The sequence below is a fragment of the Neolamprologus brichardi genome, chromosome 14, assembly GCF_056152115.1.
Source record: "Neolamprologus brichardi isolate AB-2024 chromosome 14, ASM5615211v1, whole genome shotgun sequence".
Lineage (NCBI taxonomy): Eukaryota > Metazoa > Chordata > Actinopteri > Cichliformes > Cichlidae > Neolamprologus > Neolamprologus brichardi.
This window is the reverse complement of record NC_142117.1, coordinates 31,887,781-31,901,029: the sequence shown is the minus strand read 5'-3', so window position 1 is coordinate 31,901,029 and position 13,249 is coordinate 31,887,781. Positions and strand designations below refer to the sequence as shown.

Here is a 13,249-nt window from a genome sequence, read left to right as displayed (position 1 = left end):
TATATGAGTAAAACTGAACCGAACTTCCCTAAAATCCAAAAAATCATGTACCTGTAAACTGGCTGATTGCACAAACTCCCACGCACCCTTGAATATCCTCGATCGATGAACTCTAGCTGAGTGCGAAACAGTTGAGATGAAAATTAGCATGTGTGAGGACAAAAGGGTGGAGTGCCCACTCTAGGTAGGGAATGAGTTGTTGCCTCAAGTGGAGGAGTTCAAGTATCTTTGAGTCTTGCATACGAGTCAGGGAAAAAAAGGAGCGGGTAATTGACTGACAGCTTCGTGCAGCATCTGCAGTGTTGCAGAATGCTGTACCCCTCTGTTGTAATACGAAAAGATCTGAATGTAGAAGCAAAGCTGTTGCGTTACCCATCAATCTACTTTCCTACCCCTATCTATGTCCATAAGCTCTGTGCAGTGACCAAACTAAACAAGTTCACCGATACAAGTGAGTTTCCATCACAGAGTTTTTGGGCTCTCCCTTAGAGATAGCATGAAGAGCTTAGTCCTTCAAGAGGAGCTCAGAGCTGCAACTCCTCCACATCAAAAGGAGGCAGTTATGGTTGTTCGGTTCTTAGGATCTGATTAGGATGCCTCTTGGTTAAGGTGTTTTGGGCACGTCTAACTGGAAGGCGGCCCTAGGGCAGACTGAATGATTATGCCCCTTGGTTTGGGAATTTATATGTATAACATTTGCAAAATAATGTGAAGTAGTTGGATAGAATAGCCCAGACACTTACAGAAAAAAAAAGTGATACAATTATATCCTTAGAAATGCTTTGAGATGATTACTTCATCTTGTGAGGCTTTATTTAAAATGACAGTCACACACAAAGCAGAAAAATGATGTTGGTCAGTGTTTCCATTATCTTGTAGCTATTCACCGAAGATTGGTGTTTTCATTATGGTGGCTAGTCTATAAAGCCTGAGAATAACACATAGTTAATCATTTCGACTGATCCACACCATCTCCCGCTAGAGACATCAACTTGTGTGCTTGTTCAAGCATTAGCTGGACAATGTTGGGCTCAGTCCCAGCGTGGTTCTAAATCAAACCCATAAAAACTCTCTCATGTTGTGACGTAACTTGAGCCAGGTCGCCATTGCCGTGGACCTTGGTGTAGATGGGCTGTTGGGCCTGGGATCAAAACACAGGGGAGTCAGAATGGGTGAGATCCAGAATTAGAGCAGACAGCAAAGTCAAAGAGTACCTTTGTTCCCGAACTCCCTTTGAAAAGGAGCAGAACTCTCAGCTTTCATTTTTTTAAGCCAAGTATTTTGTGACATCTTGCTTTTTGTTCAACATAAAAGAACAAACAAAAAGAATGCACACGGGTGAAAGAAGAAGAACGTGAAAACAAAAATGAAATGATGCGAGTAACAGTAATACAGTGCACGAACATGGCAGCAGAGGAGGTGGAGCCCACAGGCAGGACACACTGTTCTCAACTCTTATAACAGGTGAGGAAAGTGATAAGGTATCATGACTAATATCAGTATTCCCCACCAACCCCAAGGCTGTTTGTACACTGCACCTGACCCAACTTGTCACAACAAGTCCTTGATTTAGCTTCCAATACAAGTTTATCTTTTATAAGACCCTTTCCTTTGTGACACTTTGTGTAAAAGCTGCCAAACCCCAGACGGCTCTTCTGCAGAGCTGTTTTCCACAACAATCCTATATATGGTCACCTCCTGCTGATCTTCATAAACATATACAAATATGGGTAGAGGAGTATTCTGTCCCCTTTATAGCCTCTTCAAACTCTCTCAGAGATGGAAGCTTACTTTGTGCATTCCAGAGACACTGTGTTATGCTTTCAGAGGCTTATTTTGAACTGAGTGGCTCAAAATACAACCAGCCACTATGTCGTATGGTAAACTGAATGGGCGTCCCAGTTTGGGGTCTCTTATTTCAGTCTGCTTTCACAGCCTTTGTCTGCTCGCGGTTAGGATAACTGCCTGAATTCAAGCTTTTTCATGCTGGGCTTTGTTTATGCCTTGCTGTTGTTGCAATTTCTTTCTCTCTTCTAGGTTCACCTGAAGGCCAGTCAACAAGGTGCCATTTAGCTGTTGAGGCTTGACAACAATCTGCCCAAAGAGGGTAAAAATAGACTTTGAGCGCTGAACGGACTGTAAGCTGGATGGTGGTGGTGTAACTTAACCTGTTTATCTAGCAGACCCCCAACCACTACAAGACTCCGGGGATTTAGACAAATGTTGACCCTCTCTTTCCTCTTCCCCCCTCTTCTCTTCCTATCTCTCTGTCTTTCCTCTGGTTCTGCACCCCCTGCTGCTGTGGAAACCAGATCAAGTAATGGGAAAATCCCACCCAACTGCTGCTGACCAGCTGGAATGAGAGTCTGGGAAGTAAAGGAAAACTACTTCCACCAAAACACTCGGCCTCAGCAGTCAACACAAGTACAGCCACAAGCCACAAATTGAAGATTATTCTTCAGCTTGTGTCAGCCTTTTAAAAACTGAGGCATGCACACTTTTTCCCTGAGACATAATTTCATGAGGCACAATTACATGGTTGTCATTTTATGATAATGATGGGAGTGACATTTTGCTTATTACTACACCAAGGTGCCTTTGGTGATATTTTCCTGCTTCAAAAAAAAAAAGAAAAGGAAAAGAAAAAGCCTACACGGCACATTTGACTTATATCGAACACTAAACACACAAACACTCTGTGCAGAGTGTGTATTGGAAAAATCCCTGGATAAATGTGAATTTTAACACAGATAGTATAAAGAAAACTGTGAAATTAGGCCAATTTTAACACTTTCTCTTGTGCAGCACAAGCAACTAATAAAAGCCCTTCAACTTAAAATTGTACTGGGGACGGTTAGTGGGCAGAATATATTTACCCCAAATTCCCACCATTCCTTAAGGCAGACAGCAGAGGCAAGCCTAGGACTCAGCAGGCAGGACATTAATAAACTCAGTCACATGCAGAGTTATCTACAGGCACCCACCAGAAAATAAAAGCATACAAAAAGCAACCCTTTCATGCTAAAAAATGTAAAAAAAAAAGAGTCCAATTCACACGTGCAACTACAGTCACCATGTCATTAGGTGACATGGTGCACAGGTGACCCCTGTCCTCCTCTGATCTGATCTTCAGCTGCCTTCTATGTCATCTTCACCTGTCTTCACATGTGTTTGAGTGACCCACTGAAGTACAGGGTCTGTCCCAGAGCTGTACACTGACCCTGATCTAATTCACCCAGAGACAGTGCTTACACTCTTCCACAAACGGACGGCTCCGGCTTGCCATGCAGCGTTTAATGCTATTTCTGGCCTTTCAGTGATAAAAAAAAATGGGAAACGCTTGGTTTCCCTAAGTCAAATTAAATGAGACATCTACAAGTCAAAGGAGGGAATTACTCACTCTGAAATGAATCTTCGCATTGGCTCTTTGAATACGCAAATTTGAAATTTAATGCAGATCCAGTTTGATGGAAAACACACAATTTAGACATTTTTCTTAAGCAAAAATACACTTCTCAGTAGTCCTAGCTGAGTCATCTCAATACATTGAGCATATATTCTATTTTCTCACCGGCCTGCTATTTGACCTACGCAGCAGCACAAAAGAAGCACTGACCTCACATTCCTCTCACTTGGAAGAACAGGGTATAATTAACTGTAGTGTTAAAGGCATGGTGCCTCTGAGACTGTAAAACAGGGTATGAATACAGAGCAAACTATTTTATCCCATAGGGCTGAGAGCCAATCCATACAATCTATACTTATTCATTTATTCAGCCAACTCATGGCCTCGGTCTCCCTCGGAAGCGTCTAACGGGTCAAATGTGGGCTTTTCGTCCTCTTCATCTCCAATTAGACATAGCATGTGGTGATCCAGGTATGTGTTGATGTTTTTCTCTTTGCATTGTCTGCTATTTGTGTTTCTGTTTAAAAGAGTTTACTTTTGTGCCTGCCACTTCAGTATTGCTCACTGTGAGCAAAGACCTGGACGCTGACATCATGCATGCCCTCCACAATGTGTCATCAGTGATACAGAGGAGTGGAGTCTCTACCATCTGTGAAGCATCTGTTTAAGCACTGATTCACCCATTCATGCATACAGTATTCACTGTTTTAGTTGTCAGTGGCAAAGATCTGAGATGTGTTAACAATTACTTTTCTGTGTACTTTGCCCTTTCTCTGAAAACAGAGGAGAAGGTCCCAGAAAACAAACTTTTGATGGTCTAGAACAACAAGCAACAAATATTACACAGTAAGACGCAAAGTTTCACAACTCGAGGAAGGCAGTGTTGGTAGGTCAATCCACCACTTTGGCCCAGGATGAATAATGGATGGTAACATCATCAAGTGCCATTATTAAGATAAAGCTCCAGAAAACCACATACTGTAACTAATGGCATTTCCATCAGCTCTGGCTGTTAACACACTAAACTACTATGATGAACACTGCACTCTGATTAAGCTAAGTGTTGATTAATAAATTACTCAGTCTATAAAATGCCAGAAAAAGGTTAGGAAATATTGATGTCGATGCGGGCAAGGGTCAAACGAAATGTTTTGTGTAGGCAACAGTGAGGAACAACTACAGCTGTGAGTGGCTGGATAATCTCTGACATTTCACTTGCTAAATTCCTAAATTAACAGTGGATAATTGCTTGATTACCAAAATTGTTGTTGATTTTTTTCCTGCAACTCAGCTAATCATCTAATCAACTTATAGTTTAATTGCTAGGAAATTCATTTCCCCAAATCACCAATTCCCTTCAACGATCAAGCTGCTAGTTGTCTGTTATTACAGCTGCTTCAAAGCCAGACACGAATGCAGACACAGTTATGTTCCCCGCGACAAAAAACAATCTGATATGAAGCACGCCTGCAACTACAGCAGAGAAAACAATGACTTAACAGAGGAATAAACTGAAATAACCCTTCTGTCTGTGCTTTAGTTCCCCAGACTTCCTGTTTGACAAAACCAAATCCCTGTTGATGCTGAGCTTTCCGCTCTTTTCTATCTTTATTTTTTTTTTTGCCTCACTCTTTTCTTTCTAACATTTGTTCACTCTTTCTGTCTTTCTGGCTTAGACCAGGTCCACTATTCGGGTCACCGGTTACTGGCCCAATCCATTTTTTTCATGCTTGTAGCTAACAGCAATGTACAGTGCCGCTGAGAGGAGTAGGAGGAGGCACTCGTGAGAAAGGGATGGAGAAAAAGAGGGGATGGACACAGATGGGTGGACACAAAGCACATATAGGGGAAAGGTGAAATAGGCGTGATATCGAGAGTTAAAGACTGAGAGCACTGGAGATAATACTGAAGTACCCCCAAACTGAATGGCAGAAAACAAATTCAGAGAGTGGAGGGTGAATGAAAAAGACAGACCTGAACCCTCCAGACAATAGACTGCCTATAGTTCACATGCTACATTTCACTGCTCTTTGACTCCAAACACTCTTACGCTGGTATTAGTGGAGCTTTGAGGCAACAGTGCACTGTGAAAATAGCTGCCGGGCTAAATGAGCGTATTACAGCGTAAGAGTGGTCTTTACTTTAGGTGATCAATCAACCCAGAGGTAGAGACTTCCACTTTATAACCATTAGAGGCCTGAAACATAAGCAGTGAAGAGCAAGACACAGTTCTAAACATCATTACACTAGACTCTTGTCCACAGTGAAAAGTCCTGGCTCCCTTCTCTTAAACATATGCTTTCTCATTAATTGTTTCCAGTGCTTACATGACAGATGAGACACTGCAGTCCATCATCATCAAATCAGACTGGCAGGCCTATGAGGAGGGAGGAATACAGATAGGCTTTGGAAGTAAAAAGGATAACAGTGCATGTCAGGAAATATTTAAATATTGCCCAACCCCCTCCCCTGGAAATGTCTTGTGATCTGACACCATTTACACATGACTGTCAAGAGACACTGTTCCAGACAGAATATTTCCCGGGAAATGCGAGCCCCTCGTGCTGAAGCCTCCCTCATATGGATGCGATTTCATTTTGTTGAACCTCTCGAAAATGAGTGCCGGTGGCGAGAGGGGAGTGGAAGCACGCATTCTGGGACTGGGTGGGATCCAGCTGGCAAGAACTCACAAAGCAGCCACAAGGACAAAGCTCCTGGCTGTGCTGGTATGGCTCCAAAACAGGACAACACAAGGCTGTGCCAAATAGCCCTTGGCAAAATTATGAAAGCCATGAAGGCTGCCCATCTGTAATTTATTTACATGTCTTTAAATTTATCACTCATGTCCATGCCCTCCATATACCCTTTGAGCTACACAGGCAGTGCAGACAGAGATGGTAGTAAATGTCATCCAGCCTCGCCAACACATGAGCGGGATACCGTTTTAACATGTTATATGTGACAGGTGGGTCACTTCTGTGGAAATGGCAGAGCTACTCAAGAAAGTGAGTGAGACAGATCGAGTTGAGTGCATTTGATGTGCTGCTTCATATTCTTCACTGACCGACATTCCACAGCAGTGTGGCCAAAAAGAGTGGCTGGCACAGAGGTTCAAACAGAGCCAATCAACCAGAAAACGAAATGGAGAAGCAACATGGCCAATTATTTGATATCGCAGATCAACTGCAGCTTCAGTGGAGGCTGGTGTGGGAAGTATTCAGCCAGGACGGTCAACACGTCTGTGCAAACTGCAGCTGCAAGAGTCAACGTGTCGCATGGTTTCCCTCATAAGCACGTCCTTCTGCTAAAACAAGCCGGACTAATAAGGTTTCACCAACTTTTGCTATATTCTGTTTGTACTTTCAGTCTATTTGAAGCTTTAGTCCTTTCTCCAGTTCTGCTTTGAAGAAATAAAAAAAAACCCAGAAAGTATAAAAAATGAAGCTTTGCAAACACTCAAAGGATAAAACATGTCACATAAAATTGCAAGTTTATCATCTCAGTCTGGAAGACCTCACAGGGCAGCAAGGGAACAGTGATGCATTTGAAAAACCACATTTTTCTGATCTAATTTCATCAAAGAGCTGTCAGAACCCTGGGCTAACATTTAATGTAATAGACATTAAATGTCTCTAATCAATAATAAATGCTTTTAGCCCATCCCACAGTGATAGCATTGGATTTTCTCCCTCAAACTGTGAAGAGTTCTTCATGAAAAAAGTGAGACTTTATAGATTCCCTGCTGACCACAACTTTCCCTTATAGTAGTGAAAACGCTGCGCTGAGCTATTTCTTGTTTTATATCCCAGGAGATTGTATACCTCAAAGGTCTGCACCCCCTCTGAAACTGTAGCAGTACATATGAAGTCCTCTATTTCCACCAAACACGCTGCCCTGAGAAAGTCCCTGAAAAAGGACAAGCAGAACCTGTCATGCATTATATTGTTTGTCTTGTTGTTTCACCTTCAATTTTAGGACATAGCAGCTCCCCACACTCTCAGTAAAATATAGCTTATACCCACTGGCCTTGAGTTGCTATATCTGCTGACATTTTTATCAGCAGTTATAATGACTTCAATCCAGCTGACATTTTCTGCAGGTCGAGGCAATATATCGAGAGATCGCAGGTTATGTTTTGGAACAATGCTTTACCACTGTCACTTTAGCACTTTTTGTTTTTTTTTTATCAGAGACTTTTTTATTTGATTGAGTGCCTTGAAATGAAGATATGGCATAGTTTTCTGTCATATAAATGCAGATCCAGTTATTATCTTGGACTGCAACAAACTGCAATGCTTTGGTCTTAACAATATGTCGGAATTAATACCTTTAAAATAATTACACTTCTTCAAATTCCCCTTTACTGAGCAACAAAGAAATGATAGGAAAGATCATTTTGTATTTTCTTCTTTTACAAGCAACAACAATGCTAATCAAGCCTTTGTTATTTCTGAACAAATGTATAACGCCAAGTATTTTCATCAGGTGTGATTAAAAATAGGTTGCTTTCCTCTACTTTGGCATCTCAGCATTGTTTTCCTGCCTATTTTGTAAAATGGTTTTTAGGCTTTTAAGCTATGGTGCAGTTTGGCATCTGGGTATATCACAAGGTTATTAATCCCTTAAGGCCAGTCACACACACTGCTTGACTTAGCCTGTCTCAGACAAGGTTTTGAGATCTGGACAAAATCCTGATATCGGACCCAATTCAGAGCACATGGCGGAGACTGAAACCTCCAACTTCAATCTGGGCTGAGAGGCAGCCCGAGGCAGGGATTGTGTGCTTTCAGACATCAGTAGATTTTAAACATATTTGAAGTTTTTCAGCGCACAGTCTGCATTGCCTTTGAATGGCACACAGAGTAAGCAATGCAACATATAAATACAGAGTGACTTTGTTAAAAAAAAAAAAAAAAGCCAATGTTGCAGCCACAAGCTCCAGGCTATTATCAATTATATCCAATATTTACTGATGCTTGGGCAGAGCAGTTATCCAGTCATAGGACTTGTGATTGTTAGTCATTAAGAATTGATACAATACAAAATATCCAAACAAAATTAAATTAAAAACATAAAAACACAACTTATTGTTAGTTTATTTTGGTATGGGGGAAGCAGAGAACATTTAAAAGGTACAGAAGGTGTTTAAATCATAGCTTTAAAATAGCTTTCTTCCTGCTGTGTCTAGCTCCACTTGAAGCATGCAAAAAAGACAAGGCAAGGCTCTGCAGGGGGGGGAACAAAATCCCCAACAACAAAATCCGAGTCAAGAATCTTAATGTTTGAATCTGTCGTCTGGGCCACAGCCGGTTTAAGTCCCCAACGCTGTATAAGACAAGACGCTACAGTGAACGCAGTGGTTTGGTGCAAGTACAGGATTTATGAACCAGAGCAGTCTCCTGCTCTCATACTTTGACTCCAGCTCTGTTTCCTAGAGGAAATCTGGGCCTCAGCCATTAGCAATTAACAAGCTCTGGAACAACCTTGCCTGTAGTGAGCTGGGAATAAAACGCTGTTATAAGAGGTAAACAACAACACTAGAAACAATAACAGCCATTGTTAAAAGTCTTTCTCTCCAACTAATGGGATAAAGAACTGATTCCTTTCAACTCTAATCTGTTTCATCAGAAGGAGATGAATTACAGGAAGATGTAAAGTGGATGGTTTACTCGTGCCTTCTCAGAGGTCCTGGTCTCTCTGGCAAGATGCTCTTCATTAATCAGAATGGCACCGGTATCAGAGAGCGGACCATTAGGCTCACTTCACTTTCGCTGCTTCCCAAACTGTCCTTGCTCTGGCTAATCACTGATATTTGATCACACACTTTTCGGCACCTTCTGCAGCTGTTCTGCTGCAGATCTTTATTTCTCAGCCAGGTTCTCAGTTAATGAGAAGTGAATGCTCGGTGTTTCAGTCATCAGGTATTTCCCGTCCTCTCTCTCTCCCTCTCAACTTCCCCTCCCTGCCTGGATATTTCAACACTTTGTTAGCGATAAAAGACAATACATGGTGCAGCCCACTGAGTTTCCCAGTTGTGTCACTTCCAATTAGCCCTTCTGAGACATCTCTGCCCTTTGGCTCACCAGCATTCGAGTTAAAAAAGATCTGATCTTCGTTGTATTGCGTGCTGCCTTGCTTCACTCTCCCACTGTCGAAATTCATGCATGTCTGGATTCGTGAGTCTATGAAAGAGAGAAATCGCAAGAAAGACAGACGGGGAATTTTTAATCCTATAACCAGAAATAGCAGCTTGCTGTAAGGCTCCACGTATGGGGCTGCTGTGAACTTAAAAGGAGCTTTCCTTGTATAAAGGTACACATTTCTGAATAAAGCAGCAAGCCTTCACCTTAATCATCTTCCGTATTATACATCATTAATACCGATGTTCTTAAGTAGCTAAGCTTTTTAGAACGGGGACATGGCATGTTGTGGTGGCCCTCTGTAGATTTATCCCTCGGGAAAAAACCTGGCAGCTCTGTCAAATCTGCCCGCAACCTGCTTCTATGTCACATCACTTTTTGAAGCCAAAGTGAAGTGGTGGGGATTGTAAACAGCAGAGTGGTGAGCCACAGTATGTGAGCAAACGTTTTTGAGCTAATGAGAGGACTGGAACGCCGCAGCTTCTTAAACTAGGGCAGAGAAACTCGCAGCTTCAGTGGAAGACTTCCCTCAGACCTCACGTCCCGAGAGTACACATGTGCAAAACCAACAGCACAAACAAACAAAACTGGTGCTGTGCGAAACAGTGTCCACTTAGCGGAATCAAACAAACAGCCAACAACAGGACGTTTTCAGGGCCAACGCTGCAGTGAGGACGGGACTCTGTCTTTACAAAAAGCAATGCCGGAGGTGTCAATTAAACTTTAGGGGCACAGAAGAGAAAGTGTGGGTATAATTTCAAAAGTCAAACTACAAAGAGAAGACATAAAATTGATACCATATGTTGGCTCCACAGAAACAAGCACGGGGAAAACAAGTGATCATAGTAAAATAAAGGAAAGTATAATAAAATCCACGTTTTCATTATATAATTATATCTATCACTGTAGCTATGTTTATACATGTTCTCCTTGTTTATTGTGTGGGGTAAGTGATGATGGGAATTAGGTGAATAGTGGGATTCAATAGAATGTTGAGCATGGGGTAGGGATTAATAAGTATGTTATACTTCTTCCTACTCCATTTCAGACCTAATAATTGTCATTTCATGTCATTTAGACTCCTTTTTATTTTATTTATTTTCTTTTTTGTTTTATCTCAGCACATACGTGTGTGTATTTACACATATATTCATATTTGTAAATGCAAGTATATGTACATATTGTTTGTTTGTTTTTCTGTATATGTCTGAAATAAATAAAGATACAATACAATACAATAATTGATTCAGCATATTCACACACCTCCTCTAATTGGACCAAAGCTGTACATGGCCAAAAGGCACTCAGAATTCATGTGATGATGTTAATATTTCAGTTTTTGCCACTTTTTGCCACATTTTTACAAAAAATCTGTTCAATTCCAAACTGCAATGAGTAGATAGTGGGTAACCTTTACTATATTAAATCTAAGTAAGTATTAAGATCAAGATATCGGGGATGGTTTTTCATTTCCTATGCAACGAGTATGGGAGGAAGTAACAGCTTAACTGGACTGAATGCAGGTTTGCTGCCCAAGAAAAGTATTGAGATTTCTATACTGCCTTGTTTCCTCGCTGATGTGCCTGCAAATGGGTTTGAGCCAAATCTGACGAGAAGTTAATTAAAGGCATTACATCCTTCATAATCTCTATAAACATCTATATCTCAGGGGTTTACAGAGGCTCTTTAAACCATCTTTCAACAGAAAGCAAACCATAACAAATGAGTGATCTGTTCACTTTTCATAACTGCAGTCAGAGCTTCTGCCTTGCATGCCAGCAGTCACAGCCCAGTGAGCATATTGTAGAGTTGGGCTCAGAGTTGGCTGCAGGTACGAGCATGCTCAAACGCACACAGACGAACACACACACACGCATATAAATACTCACCACCAACAAACTGAATACCGCCAGCCACGCGACCGATTGTACGTGAGATGAGGTCAGAGATGCAGCAGCCCATGAGAGCTGTGAGCGCCACCAGCAGGAGGAGGCCACATCCCACGCCTGTCACCACAGTACAGATCCTCCATTCAAGACTCGGGATGCCGTGGAAGGAGGCGTACCTCCCACACTGCTCCAGCATCACCGTGGTCTGGCTCTCTTCATCCCTCACTGGGTAGGAGCAGCGACGGAAAGTGCCAAAGGACACTGGCTTGTCCATCTGTATTCCCAGCAGCCAATAGGGCATGAAGAAGCCAACACAGGAAGCAGCAGCGCACAGCAGGGACAGCAGGGCCCAGATAACACCCGTACATGTCAGACTAGACGCCATGGTAAACAGTCTGCAAATGGTTCACACTGAACTAACAGCAGTTATATGAGCAGTTGCTATGTTGTGGGAAGTCTTGCAGTGAGCATTTAACACTAGCAGCCTTCACCTCCTCAGTGACTCCGGGTTCCTGTCAAGAGGAAGAGAAACATCCAAACTGAGCACTGACCAGACAAATCATCTGTGTGAACAGGTTGCGGGCTTTGACATGTGACCCTGAAAACAAGAAATGTGTTCCCCGGTCTTTATAAACGGATCACTAACACAAGCAGAGGAAAAGAATCACAGACAGGAGAAAAATCAGGGGAATAAAGACCTTCAATTATGACATCATCAGGCAGGTATTCTCTAATCAGGTCTTTTGTGTGATTGTTAATTAGTAAGATGTGTTTTTAAAAGTCCTCAGCTAAACTGGGAACTTAGTAGACTAGACTAAAGTAGACTAAAATGACATATTTCTGAATTGTGATTTAAATAGATTTAAGATCTAAGAGGAAAAACAGTCACGATCATATTCATTTAGTCAATAATTAATCCAAGTTTGATGAACTAAAGGCTGGCTTATTCTCCATCTCACTTATTACTCTTGGGCTTCTCTGTTTATTACATATAGGAATTCATTGAAGATATATATATATATATATAATAAGAAAGTAAATGTGAATGCTAATTAGTACGTCCTATAATTGGAACAACTGGGATAACTCAGAATAACTCAAATTTAGTTTGATATTTAAAATAGTGCTAATCGCTATAATAAACTTTAAACTTAAGCTACAAACAGTATTATATCGTAACTGACTATGACCCATACTCACAAAATCAGTAGAATTTGGATGCTTAGTACAGGAAACACAGTTAAAGTGTCTTCATGAGCCGCCACTTCTAGAACATAGTGATTTTTTGCTAGGGGTGACCTTAAGGAACACATTATCGCAGTGCCTACACTATCGGAATGAAAAGAATGAAAACAGGGCAAACACAGGGGGAAAGCAGAGGAAAGCTTACATGTTGGGAGACCTCCGAAATTAGGTGCGCTCGGTGTGCACTGAGAGCTTGTTTCCATCTGCAGACTCCAGCTGTGTTGGATCTAAAAGCAAACTTTTCTTCAGACGAGGGAAAAATGCAGAAGAAATGCGTTCGCTCCTGGAATGTAAATCCAAAAAGTGACAGCAGAATTGGCTCATGAATCACTTCGTGCTCGTCAATATATGTAACTGAAAGGATGATCAATTATTTACTCCTGTGCGGGCGCACAAATGTGCGGTGCAGTCTGACTTAACTCCCGTTTCCACATTCCTCCTCGGAGAGAGAGAGAGAGAGCGAGCGAGCGAGCGAGGGAGGGCTGGAGGGGGGCGGGTCCATAAAACACTCTCAGGAGGCGACCATCAATCACACAAATCCCCACCCAGGGGCTGGACTCGCCGCTACT

At 41.9% G+C, this 13,249-nt stretch overlaps 1 protein-coding gene across 1 annotated transcript in view; it reads right to left on the bottom strand.

Annotated features, from left to right (window-relative positions):
• Nucleotides 1-13,115, bottom strand: part of LOC102796667 (LHFPL tetraspan subfamily member 6 protein) — a 47,633-nt gene extending 34,518 nt beyond the window's left edge. The window contains exons 1-2 of the mRNA XM_006796612.3: nucleotides 12,826-13,115; nucleotides 11,436-11,947 (exon numbers count right to left, since the gene is read on the bottom strand). Coding sequence (XP_006796675.1) covers nucleotides 11,436-11,820 — 385 coding nt within the window. The 5' untranslated portion in view covers nucleotides 11,821-11,947; nucleotides 12,826-13,115. The remainder of the gene's footprint in view (nucleotides 1-11,435; nucleotides 11,948-12,825) is intronic.
• Between the last annotated feature and the right edge of the window lie 134 nt (nucleotides 13,116-13,249).